Source organism: Lynx rufus, unplaced genomic scaffold, assembly GCF_022079265.1.
Source record: "Lynx rufus isolate CCGP_SWC_20201006 ecotype Redwood Valley unplaced genomic scaffold, mLynRuf1.p SCAF_5, whole genome shotgun sequence".
NCBI lineage: Eukaryota > Metazoa > Chordata > Mammalia > Carnivora > Felidae > Lynx > Lynx rufus.
The window spans coordinates 153,268,557-153,291,091 of NW_025814867.1; the positions used below are offsets into that span (position 1 = coordinate 153,268,557).

Genomic DNA, 22,535 nt, shown 5'->3' on the forward strand with positions numbered 1-22,535 from the left:
TGTTATCATGATTCCTTTCATGTGAGCTGGAGAGCCCTTGAGGTCCACTGTGTGGAAGACCAGTTAGAAATTGTCACTCCAGGGTCACCGGGGTGGCTCAGTTGGTTAAGCATCTGACTCTTGATTTTGGCTCAGGTCATGATCTTAGGTTCATGAGATTGAGCCCTGCATCGGGCTCTGCGCTGATAGGACAGAGCCTGCTTGGGATTGTCTGTCTCCTTCTCTCTCTGCCCTTCTCCACTCGCATTTACTCTCTCTCTGCCTCTCGAAATAAATACATGAACTTAAAAAAGAAAAACAAGTTGTCACTCCAGGTAAAACCGGCATTATGGTGCATCTGGGGAGCCAAGGGTTGAATGTTGTGGAAAGTGTGAAAGAAACAATTCTACTCAAATCTACACCACTCTTGGCTTGTCTTACAAAATCAACACATTCCTTCTTGCAGGTTATATGCTCATGAATGTTTACTGAGTGTTTGAGGGTCACATTTAGGGCTTGACATAGACTGTCATATTTGGTTTTTGAAACAATCCACTGTGGTACCAGTGCCCTTGTTCTGTGGCTGAGGCGAGTGGGACATGGAGAAGTTGAGATAATTTGCCCCGTGAGCCAGGAGCCCCACCTGACAGTCCATGGGCTTCTGCTTTTGAGCCACCTGCCTGTCTGCTGGAGTTTTGAACCCAACACTAGATATGGTGGGATTTTTTTTACCAGCCTGCCAGACGCATTGCTTGATCGTTCTCATCATTACGGGAACCCACTCCCCTATCCTTCTGCCTGTTTTGCCTCTTTGTATTTCCCCACCCGTGTCTCTTCTGGTCCTTAAGAGGAGAGGCATGGAATCAATGATGGTACGGTTCTCTTGATACTCGGCGACTGGCTTACCTATTACTCCACGACCGTGTACTCAGATGCAACGTTTGTCTCTCTCCATCTGGATTCCTTCTCTCTCAACCTTGTTTATCCTCCAGCCCTCGACACTGTCCTAAGGATCCCATCTGGGGGCTCTAAGGGTGCAGGGGCATGCAGTGGGCTATGATCTCAGCATGCTGGGGTCCCCATTCTCTTCATGAAGAGAGACTGTTTTCCACCTTCCCCTCTGAGCCCTGGGATTTCCACAGGGGTGGAAATCAAAGACCCTGCCCAACTTCCTTGGAGGATAACTCCCGTTTCATGGGGAAGGTGAAAACTTGTCTCAAATAGACCCGGGAGCTCTCGGGGCCAGGCTGGGATCAAGGTAACATGGCTCTGGAGGTAGAGGGGCAGTCTTGCTGGGAGGTGCTCTGAGATGTGGAGGGAGCGGATGGAAAGGAGGGATGGGTGGCTTCCTGCCCACTGGGGAGACATGGTGTTGGGACCAGGAAGACACGGGGTCTGAGCCACTGGCCATCCAGAGGCCACGGCTGGTGAATACGGAAGGGTTAACCCCTGCCTCAGGCTTCCACAGATTTCTTCACTTACCGCCTTGAAACACCGGTTGCCTTCCAGCCTCTGGATCCAGCTATCAAATCATAGAGGGTCCCAAGAACGCAACGGTGCTGGAGGGCTCGGAGGCTCGCTTCAACTGCACGGTCTCACAGGGCTGGAGGCTCATCATGTGGGCTCTGAATGGCACGGTGGTTCTGAGCATCACGCCCTCGGAGCCCATCATCACCAACGACCGCTTTACCTCTGCGAGCTACGAAGAGGGCGGCAACTCCATCTCTGAGATGATAATCCATGATGTGCAGCTCCGTGACGCGGGGCACATCAAGTGCAGCCTCCAGAACAGTGACCGTGATGCATCCGCTTTCCTTTCAGTGCAAGGTGGGTGCACAGGTGGCTCTGAGCGGAGCAGGTGGAGGCGGCTGGGTTGGATGCCAGGGGCACAGGAGGACCCTGCATGCATCCAGGGTCTGCCCTCAGCGTGTTAGGCCTGGAAGTATGAATGCCTGTTGTTTTGCTGTTTGTTGTTTCTTACCCCAGTTCTTCACCGAATCTCTTCCTGCCCTTCTTCCTGTTTCCCCTACCTCATCTCTTCTTTCCTTTCTCTTTTCTTTCACTAAGACTCTTAAAGACAGGTCTTATCACTTTCCCATCGCTATCCCACCGAGAGCTTTTGTGGACATATACCCCGGATTCTCCCAGGCCGGTTGTGGCCACTGCTCTTTGATTTAGGAATAGTTGCCCATCACTGCCGTTTCTCTGGTGTTTTATATACGTGCTGCTCTTTCCTCGCCTTATGTCACGTATGCACTTTGAATCATGATTTTTTTACCCTTTTCCTCTTTCCAGTTGAGTTCTCCCAATCCTTTACTCTTTCCTGCCCCCAGCGGTTCTTGTAGTCAAAGGTGGGTGTTCACTAACTATACCAAACATTTTAGGGAAAAGAGTAAGCGAAATTTATCACAAGGGATAGTTTATTTTTCATTTTCAGAGGTAATTTTGAGGTGCTCTAAATCATGGTATGTAGTGAAAAGAAAAATAAAAGGATGCTTTACAAGAATTCAGAACATCTTTATCAAAGTTTAATCACTTTGCAATTCTTAAAATGCAATTATATGGTATTTGTAGATGCATTGGAGCTAGTTGAGCTCCTGATTTCTGTGGCAGCGTTTCTTAAGAAAACCACGTCGTATTTTGAAATTTTTTCTTATGTCTATTTATTGGCTTGTCTAGGAGAAATTTCCAAACATTTGATCTGTGTTAATGTTGCATCAAATCCAGTTTGATAACATTTGGTAGGAATGCAGGTCTACCTATTTCTACTTGCTTTTTTTTTTTTTTTTTTTTACTTAGCCAAAATGTTGTCCCTTTACTTTTATGTGTCTTTAATTTTATACGGCTTAATGATATTTTCAAAATAGTGATTTTTATGAGACTACCTGGATTATTGGCTTAGTTTGCATGACCAGATTCTTACCATAATGATTTGTGGCATAAGGGAAAGAACACAGGAAAAATGGAATCAAAGACACGAGTTCTGGGTTCGCTGTCATCAGTTACCAACTTAGTGACTCCTGAGGTGGCCCGACTTCTTCATCTTTAAAAGAAGGATAAGGCTCCCCCACCCCACCTCACAGGTGTACTGTGGGGGTCAGACGAAGCAGTGACTGACGATGGCTTGAAGACCCCAAAGTCCTGTTTGATTCAATTTATCGCACATGGAGCTGGGAGCCAGCGTGGGCTAGTGGTTCATAATGCAGGCTTGGGAGCCTGAATGCTAGGTTCAGATTCCAGCTGTACCACTTGCTAACTGTGTGACCTTGGCCATTATTTAATGACTCTGTGCCCTAGTTTCCTCATCAGAGGGTTGTTGTGGGATCAACTGCGTAGGTCCAATAAAGTCTTTACAACAGCACTTGGGTCATGGCCATCTCCGTATAGCCAATCGCATCCCCGATAGGAGCACACCATTGTGTTGGGCATCTGGAAGTGCACTCAAAGATGGATAGAAGAAGACAGAGTCCTGTCCTCAAGGACCTCCCGGGAAGAGTAGACCATGCACATGCAGGGATAACATGAGTGGCCTGGAGATGCTGCCAGGTGCTGTGAGGGAGACAAGTTCAGGTTTGAATTGGGAGGGGAGATGGAGAAAGAGCAAAGCCTGTACAGATGACTCCGTGTTGAGGTGCCCTTCTGTGCTTCGAAGGTTTGGGGATGCTAGGCCAAGGGGGGAAATGAAAGAGGAGGGGGACACCTGGCTCAAGGACACAGGGCCAAAGGCATGACTTAATTGATATGTTCATGGCACATCAAATTCATAGATCCATGTGTTTTTATAGCAGCTTTGCTCAAAGCTCCACATCTATAAAGTTGTCTGTGCCTAAACATGCATTTTTGTCGGTTGGCAATTACCGTAGCTTTTAGTTTTGATACACATGGAAGATTAAGCATTTGGGATGATAAATTCTTTCCCAAGGTCATGTGGAAGGAACCCATAGACCGGGCACCGAATTTGGTCGTATTACCTGGGTTCCAGTGGTCTGAATGGCTCTTTGTTCCCAGAGGAACAAATGTTCTCTGAGCAACAAGATCTCTTTCAAGGGAAAAGAATCTTGAAGAAAGAGGAAACATCCATGTTATTTTTAAAATGGTTTAGCTGAAGATTTATTTTTTCCAGATCATGTATCAGCAAGAAAAAGAGAGCTTACATAGCTCCCTCTAGAGTCATCTTAGATCTGTGTGAATGCTACAGTCATCACCTTTGTATAGAGTGTTCATTGCACTATGCGATAAGCTTTGTGAAAGCCAGTGGGAAAAGTTGAATCACAAATATGTGTAGAAAAAGGAAATGCTTCCGGTTGTTGCATTTGTCCATCCATTGCCAAGTCTGCCCATTAAATCACACACCAAATTCTAGACCCCTTGTATTTCGAGGGCCAGTAGACTTGAGTTCAAGATCGTCCCTTATTAATTGAGGCAATACCGCTCCTTCCAGTTTCTGTCATCTTAAACCTCTCCACCAAATGAAACAGTGAGTGGAGAAGAAGGAATAAGTACAAAACCCTTTACATGTAAGGAACAAATCCATTTCCCTCGCATTGTTGCATTTACAGTAATCCCTGCATTAGCAAACAGGCTTTACTCCGAGAGACTATCGAGGAAAGGAATGGTTGGAAATTTAACATTTTAGAGTAAGAAGAGCTTTCAAAGCTGACCCAGTCCCATCTAGTTTGGGAACTGTTGGGCATCCCCTAGAACTTTCAGGGTCCTTAAGGTCACGACTGCTTCCATTATAATACTAACATGTGAATTGCCTTGCCTACGCTCGTTTCACTTGTGCCCACAGGATGTCTTTCCCAATAACTGATGTATAATGATACAAAGTCATGCAAAAGTGAAAGGTCAGTTAAAGCGCCAGATAGAGCAATGGGTTTGTATGTCAAAGAGAATGAGAGTTCCTTTATATAGTTTCAGTTTCCACAGTGCAACTACCCTGTAAGAAATCACTGCTTGCCAAGTGTTGGTACAATATCAAGGAACATATGTGATTATTTGAAAAACCTTGTGTCTCCCTCTCTCTCTGCCCCTCCCCCGTTCATGCTCTCTCTCTGTCCCAAAAATAAATAAACGTTGAAAAAAAAATTAAAAAAAAAAAAAAAAAAAGAAAAACCTTCTCACTGTTTCACCTATATATCCATGGGAGGTCAGATTTATTTATTTGTTAAAAAAATTTTTTTTAAAACGTTTATTCACTTTTGAGAGGCAGAGAGTGAGCAGGGGTGGGGGCAGAGAGAGAGGGAGGCACAGAATCCAAAGCAGCTCCAGGCTCTGAGCCGTCAGCACAGAGCCCAACGCGGGGCTCGAACTCACGGACCGTGAGATCATGACCTGAGCTGAAGTCGGAGGCTTAACCAACTGAGCCATCCAGGTACCTCCATGTGAAGTCAGTTTTAAAAATATACTCCAGTAAAGCCATTTATTGAATATATTGCAACAGCTTGAATGCAGAACCAGATATGAGAATCCAGCTAGACGTTAAAGAGATTTGCAGAAATCTAAAACAATGATATTCTTCTCAATAATTTATATTGGGTTAAAAACACAGGTGTTTTTCATCATAATATGGTAATCCACGGTGACATGTAGTGATTTGTCATTGTTATTTTAAATATCTTTAAAAATAAATATTCTAATTTCAAGTATGGTAAATATTTTTTAAAGTTTATTTATTTATTTTGAGAGAGGGAAAGAGTGAGTGTACAAGCAGGGGAGGGGCAGAGAGAGGGGGAGAGAGAGAGAGAGAGAGAGAGAGAGAAAGAAAGAAAGAATCCCAAGCAGGCTCCATGCTGTCAGCACAGACCTGATGTGGGCCTTGAACTCAGGAACCATGAGAGCATGACCTGAGCCAAAATCAAGAGTCAGATTCTTAATTGACTGAACCACCCGGGTGCTGCTCAAGTATGGTAAATATTGATAGAACATAAACAAAATGTCTTTGGAGTCCTCAGTGATTTTTAAGAGTACTGAAACAAAAACATTTGAAAACCACTGATCTAGTCAGATTGTTTCATCTGACCTTTAAAAACAGAGAGTGATTGCCCAAGTGAGGGCAATTTGAGAACTGAGGGTTTTGGTTTTTTTTTTAATGTTTATTTATTTTATTTTGAGAGAGAGGGAGAGTGCAAGTGGGGGGGGGGCAGAGAGAGACACACACAGAATCTGAAGCAGGCTCCCAGCTCCGAGCTGTCAGCACAGAGCCTGATGCAGGGCTCAAACTCATGGACCTTGAGATCATGACCTGAACCAAAGTTGGCTGCTTAACTGACTGAGCCACTCAGGTGCCCCAAGACTGAGTTTTTGATTCTTAGTCCAGTGTTCTTCCCATTATATTATACAACAGGGAGGATATTTTAATTTGGACGCTTGGATGTTTCACTAAGGCTGTGTCTTTACTGGAGCCAATCCTCAGGTTATTTTATTAATATTAGCACACACAAGTCCTATTTTCTTTCTTTTTTTTTTTTAATTTTTTTTTTCAACGTTTATTTATTTTTGGGACAGAGAGAGACAGAGCATGAATGGGGGAGGGGCAGAGAGAGAGGGAGACACAGAATCGGAAACAGGCTCCAGGCTCCGAGCCGTCAGCCCAGAGCCTGACGCGGGGCTCGAACTCACGGACCGCGAGATCGTGACCTGGCTGAAGTCAGACACCCAACCGACTGCGCCACCCAGGCGCCCCACAAGTCCTATTTTCATATAGGTTGTTTATAGTGTGAACATTGACATATGCAGGTAGGCCATTGATAAAAACCGTAAGGTTTTTAATTTATCTATTATATTCTGGTACATAATTTTGGGCAATTATTGTTATAATTATATTAGATTTGATTTTGAATTCATTTGCAACTGGAAAAACATTTTAAGGAAATACTATAGGAAGTTCTGTTTAGAAATGTATGACCCCCAAAATAAAATGAAATGAATCTGACCGACCAAAGGCCAGGAGCAACTTGCTTCCCATGACCCCGACCGAGATACGTTCTCCTGACAATGCAAAGAATGTATAAAGGTTTTTCCCTTTTTGCTTTTGCTCCCAGGAGAGCCCAGGACAGCTTTGCAACTTCACTTGAGTGACTGAGTAACCTACTCTGGCAGGCACACTTGCCCTCTCTTTCCCATAGAATTCATATTCTCCTGGATCCTGATTTTTGTTCATTTCCTCTGGAATTATATGTTCTCTGGTGAGCAACCTCCCCTTCTTCCATGAACCTGGCAGGTCTAAATAAAGACACAGGTCAAACCTGAGTTAAGGTTCTCGATACAGACACAGCCAGTTTGGCCTCGGGAAGATGGCTCTCGTGAAATGCGATCCAAGGGGAAAATTAAAGACAACCTGGAACCAACAGAGGTGTGGTCACCCCGTTGGAACATTTCTCTTTTCTTCTTTAGTTATGGGGGCGTTGCTCATTCCCGGAGGCAACCTTGTAGTCGCGGAGGATGAACCTTGTAATGTGACTTGCCACGCATGGGGCTGGATCCCGCCCCCAGGTATTTCCTGGGATATCGGCGTTCCCGTGAGCCACTCGAGCTATCATTCCGTTCCGGAGCCCAACAATCCCCAAAGTGCAGTGAGCGTCCTGACTCTCACACCACAGGGCAACGGGACTTTGACTTGTGTGGCCACCATGAAAGGGCTGCATGCCCACAAGTCTGTAACTGTGAATCTTACTGTGGTTCAGCCTCCTCTGGGTAAGTGAAGACCTTTTGCTTTATATAAAATAAAAATATTGTTGCATGCTTATATTTCATATGGGGTGCTCTCAGTCAATAATGCCTAGGAGAATTGTATGGTGACCTTGATTTTAGGTAGGGATGGTGATGGAGACAAATTAGTGTCAGCTTAATGATGCTGCAATTCCACTTGCTTTTAAATTTTATCTTCAAGTGTCTCTTTTTTTTTTAATGTTTATTTTTGAAAGAGAGAGAGAGAGACAGAGCGTGAGTAGGGGAGGGGCAGAGAGAGAGGGAGACACAGAATCCGAAACAGGCTCCAGGCTCTGAGCTGTCAGCACAGCGCCCGACGTGGGGCTTGAACCCACGAACTGTGAGATCATGACCTGAGCCGAAGTCAGAGGCTTAACCAACTGAGCCACCCAGGCACCCCAAGTGTTTTTATTTTTGACTTCCTTATGGAAACCATTAAGAACCTTGACAATTATCATAAAACACATCAGGTTCAGGGATAAACACTTGAAGTCAGTGTTTCTCTGTAGCTTTTATCTGTTGTTCCAGTTTGATCCCATTCTCTTGGCCAGTATGGGGCAAGCTCTTCTAATATTTGAGGAGGGTGTGCAGGCCCTCTTGGATTCCTTCCAATCTCAGTAGCATATGGTTTCTTTCTTTCTTTCTTTCTTTCTTTCTTTCTTTCTTTCTTTCTTTCTTTCTTTCTTTCTTTCTCTTTCTTTCTTTCTTTCTTTCTTTCTCTCTCTCTCTCTCTTTTCTTTGTTTTCTTTCTTTCTTTCTTTCTTTCTTTCTTTCTTTCTTTCTTTCTTTCTTTCTTTCTTTCTTTCTTTCTTTCTTTCTTTCTTTCTTTCTCCCAACAAATCCACAGTGTATTTGAAGGTACCACGTCTTATATTTTAAAAAATATAGCTAAAAACTCAACTAAATGACATAAATTTAGAGTTTAGATTCCCAAGAGAACCTACTGTAGGGTCCTTGGCATGCCAAAAACTCTAACCACACAGCCTACAGGGCTGCAGAGCCTGCTTGAACTCTGTCAGCCTGGAACAAGAAGAAAACGTGGGGCCAGGACTGGAGATCAACTCTCAGTCTTTCATTTTGCAAAAGAGGACTGAAAGGGAGGCCTAGAGAGGTGCTGTGCTCTGGCTGGGGCAGAGCAGGACCTAGAAGCCAGGTAGGGGTTCTCTCTTGGTCCAAAGAGTTTCCCACTACAAAAACACCTTTACTTGAGATCTTCCAAAGTTCAGAACAAAGTTATAGCCAGAGAAAGATTGATGATGAAGAAGAGGAAGAAGGAGAAGGAGAAGAGGAGGAGCAAGTGGAGGAAGAGAAGGAGCAAGAGGAGGAAGAGGAGGAAGAAGAAACACAGCATTTGCCAAGTAAAGGCTCTGTTTTAAGTGCTTCTCAGATGTTAACTGAATTAACATGCACAGCAGGTCTATGAGTGGACCCTGTTATTACTTCTGTTGCAGAGGCGAGGTGACAGGGAAATAGTATGGTTTGGAATTTGCCCGTGTCCGCAGAACTAGTAAATGGCAGAGATGGCCCTGCTGGTCTGTCTCCAGAATCTGCTCACCTGTCAGCTCTGCGTTTCACTTGTGTGGGCATGTGGGCAGCCACGTGGGGGGATGGGGGAGTGTCCTCTGGCTTCCATAACAGTGTTCCACAAAGTGGGTGGCTTATACCAGAGAAATATGTTATGTCACAGCTCTGGAGGCTGAGTGTCTGAGATCAAGGTGTTGGTAGGCCTGGTTCTCTCCAGGAACCATAAGGGAATGATCTCTGGGCCTCTCTCTTAGCTTCTGGTATTTGCTGGTGGTCTTTGGTGTTTCTTGGCTTGTAGAAGTAGCAGCCTGACTTCTGTTGTCATCTTCACAGGATACTCTCTCTGTGTGCTGGTCTGTGTCCAAATTTCCCCTTTAAAATCTTTTAAAAATTTATTTATTTTGAGAAAGAGAGTGAGACAGGGAGAGAGAGAGGTGGGGGAGGGGCGGGGGCGGGGGGAGAAAGAGAGAGAGAGAGAATTCCTAGCAGGCTCCACACCGTCAGCACAGATTCTGATGCAGAGCTTGAACCCATGAACTATGACATCATGACCTGAGCCAAAACCAAAAGCTGGGTGCTCAACCAACTGAGCCACCTGGGTGCCCCTAAATTTCCCTTTTTTATAAGGACACCACTCATATTGGATTATGGGACCCATCCTATCGAGTATAACCTCATCTTAACTAAATTGCATCTGCAATACTCTGTTTTCAAATAAGGTTACTTTCTGGGAATACTGGGGGTTAGTACTTTAACACATGAATTTTAGGGGGACACAAGTCAACCCATCATCACAGACGATGTCTCCGTGAACCTATAAAAAGCCAGTCAGAGACTAACCTGTGGTCCGTACCAACAGTTCTGTGCTTTGCACTGTGGGGATTAGTCCTTGGTGCAACGAGCACAAGCTTGTCCCACCATTGCTAAAACTTTGCCTCTTGTCTCTGATTCAGATGCTCCCAGAGACCAGGCAGACAACAGAAACGAAAGCATAAGTGAATACATGTGTCAGGTAGAAGATGGAGTGGAGGGGCCCATTGGGAACCAGACATCATGCTCCATCCGCACGGAACAGCTCTATCAGTGCCAGCTGGTTGTTGCCAGTGGGAAAGGAGATCCAGGGCTGGCAGATCTCTGACCTGGATCTGGTGCCTATCAATGCTTTTGAGGGCAAAGGACACCGAAATCTGCGTTTCTTTGGTTTTAAGTCAAGATTAATTTATTTTAGCTTATTAAATTCAAGGGAGTTTGGCTTATTCTCTGCTAAGACGACGTAAGAAGATAAAACGAGAATTCAAACCCAGCTTGCTTTTCTGTCTCCAGTTTATTATTTTGAACGACTAAAACCTTTAGAAAAATTGCAAGACCAGTACAATGAATACCTGTGTGCCTTTGCCTAGATACAACAAATGTTAACATTTTGTCCTGTTTGCCCCTCTCTCAGCTTTTTCTTTTGCTGAGCCATTTGAGAGCTTCTGTTAAATAAATACCTAAATACCTTGGCATGTGTATCATGAGAACAAAGGCATTCTACTTAACCACACATGATGTCGTCAGCCATCACGAAATATAATGCTGACACAATACTATTATATAATATACAGCCCATATTCACATTTCCCCAAGTATCCTTTATAGTGATTTTCTTCTCCAAACCAGTATCCAGTCAAAGACCATGCATTGCCTTTGGCTGTCAGGTGTATTGTTTCCTTCCCTTACTCTTGAATGGCTCCCTCACCTTTTCTGTCTTTCCTGATATAAACCTATTTTGATTTGGGGCTAAATATTCTTGGCAAGCCATGGGTATTGTCATGTAGGCACATGATGCCGATTTTCTCTATCATTGGTAATGAATTTGGTCATTTGGTTAATGGTTTCTCTGTTGTAATGATACCTTTCTCCTTTATAATTAATACATAATCAGTGTATACTGTATGAATGTCTCATTTCCTGGCAGTCTTTCACCTCATAGCTTTTGTGTTCATCAATAAGTCATTGCCTAAATCTGTTGCTTCTATGGTGGTTGTAAAAGAATGATTTTCTGGCTCCATAATTTTTCTATATTTGTTAGTTGGTGGTCTTCTGTAAAGAAGAGACTTCTTTTGCCTTTTTTTCCTTTTCCTTTTCTTTCTTTTTTTTTTAAACAGTTTTAGTATGGACTCCTTTTTATCCAATACACTATTATCTGCTCCTGTCATTATTCATTTTGATGTTCAGGTTGCTCCATATTTGGCTAGTGGGAATCCCTTCCAGCTGGTCCAGTGTCCTTTTTGACATGGCCCTTAGTTTTTGAGCAGTCAGCCTAGTAAGATGATGTTCTGAAGTCCCTATGCATTTCACCTCTTCTACCTGGAATCAGCCATTTCTCCAAGGAGCCAGTCCAGCTTGCTTTGAAGCTATTTAAATATGATAAAGTACAGTCCAGGCTTTGAAAGGGAGGATTAAAAAAAAAAAGAAAGTTCCATTAGCCCCAAATGCAATGAAATCGACTGTTGAAACTGCACATCTTAACAAGGTAACACTGCAACAGAGCTCTGGTCTGATGGATCATGCCCCGGAGAAATGGATTTTAGAGATTCGCTTGCCTGCAAAGCTTTTCTTTTGTAGGGAAGGGTAAGGAGCACTTAATTTCCGTTGATCAGGTTTAATTCAGCTGGGGGCCTCGTAAACTGGGACTGGGGGAGTTAGGCCTTAGTTACGGCAGCTGGGGTCCCCGCAGCCTCAAAGGGAAGCCCAGTGGGCGCCTGGCAATGAGTCTTACTTTATGGGACTCATTTGGAAAAGGGTAATTTGTTTCTAAATTATTCATCAAGATCCAGAGCAGCTGGCGGCTGGCTGCGTGTTGTATATTTTATGCAAGTTTTAGTAGCTGAAGACCTCATTACAGCGCGGGCTGCTGGTGCGTGGGAGGCTTCCAGAAACACAGCCAGCGGTCCGGAGAGCCCAGAAGCAGCAAGCCTGGGCTGTGCAGGCTTCTTCAGGAATCGATAAGCATCAGTCCTGCCACCCATTTCCTCCTAAAAGTGCAAGAAGTCTTCACTTCTGGAATAGTCCCTGTAAGTCGTGGCAAGGATGACAATGGCCGTTTAGGAAGCCTGTAATCAGTTCAAGCCAAATAAAACACTCACTGACTCCTGAAAGATGAAGCATCCTGAAAAGGGTACTGCTAATTTTTTTTTTTTTTAAAGATCGATTTTCTTGATTCCAGAAGCAACACCGCATTGCAGACACTCGGATGGCCGAAAGTGAGAGCGCCTCGCACAACCCCCCTTCAGATAAGCGCTCTCAGCCCCCTGTGCGCCCAGCTGCCTGCTTTCCTCTGTTTTCTTGCTTGGTGTGCAGGCCAGTGAAGCGTTCCAACAAAGCAACATTGTTGGGACAGGGGAGCACCCGGTAGAGTGCAGTGATTCCTGGTTATAATCTTAGTTTTGTGGGGAGTGGTGATTTCGACGGCCCGGGAGTGGCAGTCCTGGGTCACAGCTCTGGCTCCCGCTATGTGATTCTGAGCAAGTCACTGACTTCGGAGCTTAGTCTTCTTGCCTGTTAAATGAGAAGCAGAAGCATAGAGCAGAAGTTCTCTTTCCCGGCTGCCTGTTAGCCTCCAGGAGCTTTGACGCACATGGTGAACGCTCAGGGCCCATCCCAAAGGTTCTGACGTAATTGGTTTGTGCGGGGCCTGGAAATGGACATTTTTGAGAAAGCCCCAGTTCACTGGGCAGTCAGAACTGGGGGCTCCTGCACAGGGAAATCTTGAAGGCCTTGCCTCCTGAGCCAGCTTCATTAGTGCTGTTATCCACACAGACGTGGACACCAGAGAGCCTGGGCTCAGATTCCCAGCTTGCCTGCTGTGTGACTTCAGGCGAGTTACTTAACCTCTCTGTGCCTCAATTTTCTCATCTGTAAAACAGAGATGATAATAATATCTACCTCACACAATTGTTATTGGTGTCAGAAGTAAGCAGGTTAAAACGTCTAAAGTGCTCGGGACAGTCCCTGCTGCAGAGCCCAAGGGCAGGAGAGGGGGGCGGCTTTTATCACTTGTCTCATTGATTCAGAGATCTCCTGTGTCCCTTCCAGTCAGCAGAGGAGCACCTTTTCACATGCCGCTGGTGACATTTTGTATCGATCCAATTGGTTTCGAGAAATTCTATAGGCCCTTTTAAAACCCAGCGCATTTCTGTGAGAGCATCTGGGAAGAACTGTCTTCCTTTTCTGCGCAGATGGGTAAAGGACAGCCTTGAAGCTGAGAGTAAAGGTGCACAGGAAATTCAGGATTGTGGCCGTGACGTACACAGTTGTGTGAGGGAACGTAGGGCCGAAGGCAAGCAGTGCTCAACTTGGACATTGTCTTCCTTGGTCACGAGGTGCACATGTGCATCCTTTCCAGCAACTCTGTCATTCACCTTGAACCGATTACATCCACATCCTTTGCTTGGACATACGTCAGGGTCCAGCACCTACCTGGACTCCCCATTTCCCCTAAGACCTGGGCTGCAGCTTCCCAGAAGGATTCTTCCAAATTGGACACACAACACAAATAGACAAGAGTCACAGCACCGGGTTTTCTCCTGTTCTGAGAAACAGAACCGAGCCTGTTCTGGTTTTCTGTTGTCCAGCGTTCACTGAGTGTCTTTGTTCCACGTGTCTTATCTGTACAATGGAGGATTATGGACAAGGTCATACCAAGATTCTGTGCTTTCTGCCCGCTCTCATGCTTTCCATCAGTAGATGACCATTATTTACTTTTCTTCCAATCCACTGTAAATGTACCATTTAAAAAGCATCACACTAAGACGTCTATGATATATATGCCTGTGTGCATTCATATGTATGTCATATATGATAAATTAAAAATTGTTATTCAAATAGGAAAAGTTCTTCTGTGTAGCTCCAGTACCAAATTACCCCCCCCCCCCTTGTGGCGCATACACCATACTGTCTGGGGGGCCCCACTGGACTAGAGGGAGAGCGAAAGTCTTCCCTCGGTGTGAAACCCCAGGGGAGATTTGACCCCCAGTGGAGGGTGGTCACAGCATATAAGAAGCAAAAGAACGAGCCGTGTGCCTCCTGTTACCAGTCGCTGTTTTGGTGAGAGTTTGGGGCTTTTAGGTGAGTGCAGGCAACACTTTGCTGAGTGCGGTGGTTAAATTAAGAGATAAGAGAGTGAGATCACAGTACCCAGCAGGGTAGCCCTTCCCTTCCTTTAAATAAGTCCTTCCTGAGGGATAGGCAGCTATTTCTGTGCTAGATCAGAGGAAAGGTTGTCACGGTCAAGACTTGGTTGACAGAAGCTTGGCAGACTGGTCATTTTCTCCAGTAGGGGAGGAAAATGCCCTGATAGGGAATGTTTGGGGCAAGTCAGCAAATGTGTGTTGACTTCACCAGTGTGAATTTCAAGCCTATCTCTTGAATGTTTCAAATAGGCTCCGGGCCAGACATGGAGCTTGAACGTGGGGCTTGAACTAACGACCCTGAGATCAAGACCTGAGTTGAGATCAAGAGTTGGGCGCTTGACTGACTGAGCCACCCAGGTGCCCCCCCCCCCCGCCATCTCTTGAATATTGAGCCAGATCTTAATGTTTAACCCCAGCTGGCTCCCTTAAGAAAGCTAGTATTTGCAAACTTCAATTCGTAAACAGTTCATCACACTGATTTAGAATGACGTCAGCAATCTCGAACGTGTGTGTTGTACCCTACAGTGTTCTCAGCACTTTGACATGCATCCCGAGTCTCTGACCAGCCTGGGGGGGAAGGGAGCAGGAACTGTGGACGAGTGAGCCAGTGGCCGGTAGAACACAAGTAAACAGCGGCCATGAGATTTCGCTGGATGCACTGACATGAAGCCCAAAGCTCGTTGTCAGTTGCAAAGTTTCCTTATGGTGCTCTGAGTTTAAACTCCAGATTGCGATGATCATAAATGTGGATTTGGACTTATTACTGTTATTATTTTTATTTTTATCACATCCATAAGCTGTTGTGTGGCAGGTTGCTTGGGAAGTGTTTGCATTTTGGTATTTTCAAAGTGTGGGTCACCAACCACCTGTATCAGAATCACCTGGGTGCCATTGCAGACCCCCTGACTTGGCACCACTGGAGGCAGCCTCTGCATTTGATGTGCAACGAGCATTCCAGGTGATGCTTGGGATTTTGCTCTCGGTGCAGCAGGTGGACAATCTGTATTACTCTCTGGATGGGAAGACCCTGGATTGTTTTAAAGCTCCAATTCTGGGGCTGAGGAGGGGTGGTATGAGAAGGGTAGAATTCTGCCCCTACCAACTCTGCCTTTTCTGGGGAATTCTTTTCTATCCCTATCTGTCTCAATTCATCTCAGAAAAATGATGGGTCATGTGGAGATACATCTTCCACCCTTCCTTCCACCCTTCCTTCCACCCTTCCTTCCACCCTTCCACCCTTCCTTCCTTCCTTCCTTCCTTCCTTCCTTCCTTCCTTCCTTCCTTCCACCCTTCCTTCCACCCTTCCTTCCACCCTTCCTTCCACCCTTCCTTCCACCCTTCCTTCCTTCCACCCTTCCTTCCTTCCACCCTTCCTTCCACCCTTCCTTCCACCCTTCCTTCCTTCCTTCCTTCCTTCCTTCCTTCCTTCCTTCCTTCCACCCTTCCTTCCTTCCTTCCTTCCTTCCTTCCTTCCTTCCTTCCACCCTTCCTTCCACCCTTCCTTCCACCCTTCCTTCCTTCCTTCCTTCCACCCTTCCTTCCTTCCACCCTTCCTTCCTTCCTTCCTTCCTTCCTTCCTTCCACCCTTCCTTCCACCCTTCCTTCCACCCTTCCTTCCTTCCTTCCTTCCACCCTTCCTTCCACCCTTCCTTCCACCCTTCCTTCCACCCTTCCTTCCTTCCACCCTTCCTTCCTTCCTTCCTTCCTTCCTTCCTTCCTTCCTTCCACCCTTCCTTCCACCCTTCCTTCCACCCTTCCTTCCACCCTTCCTTCCTTCCTTCCTTCCTTCCTTCCTTCCTTCCTTCCACCCTTCCTTCCACCCTTCCTTCCACCCTTCCTTCCACCCTTCCTTCCACCCTTCCTTCCTTCCACCCTTCCTTCCACCCTTCCTTCCACCCTTCCACCCTTCCACCCTTCCTTCCACCCTTCCTTCCACCCTTCCTTCCACCCTTCCTTCCACCCTTCCTTCCTTCCTTCCTTCCTTCCTTCCTTCCTTCCTTCCACCCTTCCTTTCACCCTTCCTTCACCCTTCCTTCCACCCTTCCTTCCACCCTTCCTTCCACCCTTCCTTCCACCCTTCCTTCCTTCCTTCCACCCTTCCTTCCACCCTTCCTTCCACCCTTCCACCCTTCCTTCCTTCCACCCTTCCTTCCACCCTTCCTTCCACCCTTCCTTCCACCCTTCCTTCCTTCCTTCCTTCCTTCCTTCCTTCCTTCCTTCCACCCTTCCTTCCACCCTTCCTTCCACCCTTCCTTCCACCCTTCCTTCCTTCCTTCCTTCCTTCCACCCTTCCTTCCACCCTTCCTTCCTTCCTTCCTTCCTTCCTTCCTTCCTTCCTTCCACCCTTCCTTCCTCCCTCCCTCCCTCCCTCCCTCCCTCCCTCTCTCCCTCTCTCCCTCCCTTCCTTCCTTCTTTCCATCCATCCATCCATCCATCCATCCAATGTGCCCAATATGTACCAGGTGCTTGGGGTATAAGAAAAATAAGACATAGTCCTCGACCTTGAGGAGACTAAGTTTAGTTTAGATAGTAGCAAATGTGTAAGAAGAACTGAAGGTGAAAGCTGCCAATTTCACAAACATTTATGGTGGCAATGAATGGGAGATGTATAAAAAAAAGGAAATTTAAAAAACCATCACAGGTAATGCGGAGAGGCTTTGCACAGAGAGCAGAAAACAAGTACCTTTTTATATTATGTAATTCTTCAAAGTACAGAGTTCTCTGAATTTTAGCATGTGCTTCGAGATCAGTCCATTTGTTATTTTGCAGTGGAATCCTTTCTTGTCCATGAGTCAGAATCCAGGTGGTTGATGATTGTAGAAACTAGGGCATTAGTGATCATCTCTAACCATTCCTGTAAGGTTGTCTGAGCATTTAACTTTGACACAGGATTAGCAAATTATGATTTCAAGGTCAATTTTCATGGAAAACTCTAAGAACACCCAAGAACTGTTTTCCCACTATAACCTCTGGTTCCAAAGTGCTAGAAATCTGTTGATTTAATTTTTTTAAATGTTTATTTAGTTTTTGAGAGAGGCAGAACATGAGTGGCAGAGGGGCAGAGACAGAGGGAGACACAGAATCGGAATCAGGCTCCAGGCTCTGAGCTGTCAGCACAGAGCCTGACAAGGGGCTCAAATTCATGGACCATGAGACCATGACCTGAGCTGAAGTTGGACACTCAACCAACTGAGCCACCCAGGTGCTCTTAGTCTCTTCATTTAAAAACAAACCCTCTCTTCCTTCATAGGAAGTCTATCGTTTTAATATTTTTCTAATGACTTGCATTCAATACAATAGCATTCATTTACAATCAGAATCCAACCAAGCACTCAGGGTTGAGTGACAGACTTTACTGAAGAGCAATTCGCATTGGAACGGATCAACTTAAATGCGGGTTGACCTCAATGTGGTTCGGGGGGCAAGTGCAATGCCGGCCGGATAAGGGCTCTCTTCGGAACGTGGGTATGGTTCTTCTAACCCACGGCTGCACGGTGCTGTCCAATGGGACTTCCTGTGGTGAGGACCATGTTCTGCACCTGTGGAAACTGAGCACTTGAAATGTGGCTAGTGTGACTGAGGTGCTGAGTATTTAATTGTATATAATTCTGGTTAATTTAATTTGAATTTAGAGAACTGTGTGAAGCATGTTGGACAGTTCTGGCTAAGACAGCGCTGTACTACATCAAAGTGGCTTTTTCTTCTCTCTTCCCTTCTCACCTCTTCCCTTTCACTCTCTGCAGGCACTACCTTGCCTGTCTGTTCCCTTTCCCAAATCCGTGACTACTGGATGCAACAAGAGGGCAAAGCAGACATTAAGGGCGGTGCCTCCCAAAGAGCCATGGAAAACAGCAATGAGCAGATGAGGAATGAAGTCTGTGGGCGGGGTGTGGGTGGGCTGGGGCTGAAGGCCCTTGCAGTACAATCCCTTAGACGTGACTCTTCTTCAGTTTGGCCTCGTTTTCTCTGGGCTCTGGACCCTTGATGGGTGGGAATGTGGAAGGGAGAACCAAATGCTGGTCTTGCAGTCTTGTCTGGTAGTAGCTGCCTAGTAAGTATTCCTTGGCGAAATAAAGGATGTTGGGGTGAGGTAATCACTCCTCCCACTTGGGAGCGGTCTTCCTGTGTTGCCTACTCTACCTCTAAGAACAATAGAGGCGCTAACTGACAAATACTGGGACCGTGTTACTCAGCAGGTGCTCATTGGCAGCAGTAAGTATTGTAATGGAAGATCCTGTAGAGTATTGAATATCTGAGCACACTGAAGAGAAGTTGACCTATGACACCCAGCTGTAGTGGCTAAATGGTTATAATATTATCGGAAAACAGAATCTAACTTACAGGGCGGCAGAAATAGTGATTACGAACCCTAGACGGTAGCAAGCATCACTAAATAAATTTTTTTTTCTCCTCTCAACTTTATAGGCAGTATTGATAAAGCAGGTACATCATTGCCTACCTGGGCCATAATTCTGCTTGCAGTATCATTTTCATTGCTTTTGATCCTGATCATTGTTCTGATTATAATAATCTGCTGCTGTTGTGTCTCCGGGAGAGAGATAAAAGGTAATTTTTTTTTTGTTTATATAGATTTGTGTATATATTTGAACGTTTGGTACAAACACTTGTCGGTCATTAGCTCTTTTGTAAGATGCATTGGCCTTTGGAGTGCCCTTTATTTGGAAGCGGGCTTCAGAGAAGGAAAGGATTTTATGAAGAAGGAATACATTCCTTTGGGGCTTGCTGTAACCACTCCCAGAAAGACTGAGATCTGCACACTTTTGAGAGGGTGAAGAGACAGTACCTTTCTCAGCAAAGACGCTGACTATTTGAGTTCTGTGCTTATTTGCGAGGATAGAAGGACATTGTAATCTGCCACTTAGATGCTGTGCTTTTATCTAGAATAGTATCTACCTATCTGAGCACATGAAAAGATTATTTCCTATTTTGTGTAATTCCAAATTGCATTTGGAGGTGAATGTTGATATAGTGGTGGGAAGAAAAAGAAGGTCTGCCAATAAAAATAGTACAAATAAACTTAATAATCACACATTTCTTCTGAATGAAGTCTTTCGAGGACTCCAAGATATATGAAAGCAGTGGCCTCATTTGGGGGTCAGGCTTCACAATGGGGTGGGCTCACCAACATTGGGGGGGGGCTTGTCGTGAGGTTCAGCCATTCGTGACTTCAGAAACCAAAGGATCTTTGTCATGTAGAAGGCTTGGGACTTTCCAAGTGCTGAATGTGTGTGTACAGCCTTACCTTTCTTTGTCTCGGAAAACCTCACCTACACCTATTTGAATATTCTCTACACTTAAATTATTTTTCTTACAATCAGACTTCTGATATTAGGCTATGTGTCAGTTTAATTGCATTTAAAATGTCATTAGTAATAATTGCCATTTGATGAGCCCTTTTTTGTGGGTGACCCAGGCACTGTGTTAATTATCTTACATGGACTATCTCTCTTAGATAGTCTATGCAAAGTGCATAGTTAAGCCATATCTAAGCTAATTGCCTAGCCTCAGCCCCTGCATGGATTTGGTTCAGGATTGGGAATTAATTCTGTGATACAACTTTATTCCCTAGGAAACAGAACATGAAAAGTAGTAAGCCTCTGTTGGCCCAGATTTGATGGCAATTTGCTTTAACTTGGGAGTTACCCTATATGCCACAGATGGATTACTCAAGTAAAATACACTGGATTTTAGATGAAAACGATTGGATAACTTAAATTTTAATTTAGACGTGACTAGGATTGTGCAGTGCCTTCAGAATACTATTTTCCACATTAGCTACTGTGGTGTCGTTGAAGGAGCATTCTATTTATTTGGATTCCTGCTTCTCCTAAGCTGTTTTTTGCCTGTTCCATAATAGCCTAGTAGGAAGGTTGTGATGGTTGGTGGCCCAGGTAAGATGTGCACCGGGGGGACTGTCTGATTTTTAGCATTCTCATTTACAAGATGGGGATAAGTGCCATCCTATAGATCGGTCATGAGGACAAAATAAATTGCTACATGAAACTGTTTCCATTCTAGATTAAAAAAATTTTTTTTACTGTGTTTTATTTTTTGAGAGAGACAGTGTGCTGACAGCACAATGTGGGGCTTGAACCCGCAAACCGTGAGATCATGACCTGGGCTGAAGTTGGACACTAAACCGACTGAGCCACCCAGCTGCCCCTCCACTTTAGATTTTATCCTTTACTTTGAGATGAAAAGCTCATGTAAGAGTGAGCTGTGTTTATTCCCCTGCGTCTTAACAGGTCCAGGTAAGTGTTGTGAGCAGGGCCTGTGGCGACCTTACAAAGCCCACCCCCATTGGGTGGGACTCACAATGGACACTACATTTCACCTTGACATAAATGGAAAGGATGCAGTGAAGGCCTGGGTTTCCCCCATGACAATATTTCCATCCTTAAAAATGGCAACATCAAGTTGTTTTCAGAAGTATTTTCTGGCACTTTGCTTTGCTGATGCCTGGAGAATTCTCAATGGTCTGACTGGTTAACTGGGGACCGACTGAAGAGAGCTGAGGACCCCACTAAGTGTGGCCTGAAGGCCTTGGGATTGTTTCTGCTAATAGAGCAAAGAAGCCAAGAGCCCATCTCCTGCAGCCCATTCCTTAAGGAAACAATAGTGACATTCTGTGTCTCTCTTTCAATTCAAATAAGATTGCTTCTGAAGTCCAATTTGGGGTGTGAATTGGCAGATAATATTACGACTGGGAATATTAAGTAAGTAAGTGGGAATATTCTCTAAAAATAAGGAAAATGAATATATTTTAGATCTCAGTAAAGCTTTTTTTTTTACATTTTTTTATAAATGTTTATTTTTGGGAGAGAGAGACAAGAGTGTGAGTGGGGAAGGGGTAGAAAGAGAGAGGGAGACACAGAATCCAAATCAGGCTTTACGCTTTGAGTTGTTAGCACAGAGCCTGATGCAGGGCCTGAACTTACAAACCTTGAGATCATGACCTGAGCCGAAGTTGGACGTGTAACCGACTGAGCTACCCGGGTGCCCCTGTAAAGCTTGATGAATAGAAGGCCTAGACAGGACAGCAGAGTTGCAAAGAACACTGGCTTTTGAGACAGATGATTGGAGACTGGAGCGTGACTCTGTTTCTCTCTACTTTCAAGTTCTATGTCCCCTCCAGTCCAAGAATCCTTTGATTAAAAACATCAGCAATTTAATGACAGCTCAGGGTTGGCGGGGAAGGGGATCCACCTCTATGAATCGATACCATTGGTACATGTTGATTGAAAATGAATTCTAGAATTAAGTAAATACAGTGCTTAAGCAATGTAATTCCTTATTTGTTAAAGTATGATAATACAACATGATAGTGTCTAGTTTGTTAATAATATGATGACACTAATACCTATCTCTTGGGTTGTAATGATTAAATGAGATAAGTGCTGGCACACAGTAAGTACTGAATGAATGACACTAGGGACTGGGAATGCAGAATGCCTCTCCCTGGTGAACGGAGTCTTTGTAGTCTTGCTAGTCAAATTCAATATTCACTAAATACTTATTAGGTACCTACTATACTACAGGTACCTAGGAATTATTTATGTTTATGATAGTTAATAGTGAATTCTACTTCCTTTATGCTTGAAAGTCATTTGGTAATTCGGTGCGGGGGAACTTAATAATACATAATGGGTCACAGATACTCAGCAATGTATTTAATCGGCGGGGGGGGGTGTCTATAAAAACTCATGATATTTTATTTTGTGATTTTGTGATATGTGATTTTGTTCCTTTTTTTCCCCCCAGAATCTAGTTATCAAAGTGAAATAAGGTAAGTTTGAAATCACATCACTTTCCTGAAAACAAAGACAAGCAAATGAAAAACAACCAAACAACACCAACTCTACCACCACTAACACACACACAACTGTGGTGTTTCAGGATTATGTTACTCAAAATTAAGTACTGAAAGTGGACGACTCTGAAAAACACATACGCCGAACACAAACTCATATGGCAAAATTAATCATAGAATAAAATAGGGGCTGGTTACTGCCTAAGTTTGACTTGCCCTGGCTCACTTAGGAAAAAGGAGATTTTCTACCTGGTGTCTGGCATTTACAACTCTTTCCACAAGAGGACACTAGGCGCCTGCACCGTGACTGTTGGCCC

At 44.7% G+C, this 22,535-nt stretch overlaps 1 protein-coding gene across 1 annotated transcript in view; it reads left to right on the top strand.

Moving 5' to 3' along the window:
* IGSF5 (immunoglobulin superfamily member 5) overlaps positions 1 to 22,535 on the top strand; it is a 47,492-nt gene that overhangs the window by 12,501 nt on the left and 12,456 nt on the right. The window contains exons 2-5 of the mRNA XM_047099144.1: positions 1,489 to 1,806; positions 7,375 to 7,674; positions 18,813 to 18,953; positions 22,170 to 22,194. Coding sequence (XP_046955100.1) covers positions 1,489 to 1,806; positions 7,375 to 7,674; positions 18,813 to 18,953; positions 22,170 to 22,194 — 784 coding nt within the window. The remainder of the gene's footprint in view (positions 1 to 1,488; positions 1,807 to 7,374; positions 7,675 to 18,812; positions 18,954 to 22,169; positions 22,195 to 22,535) is intronic.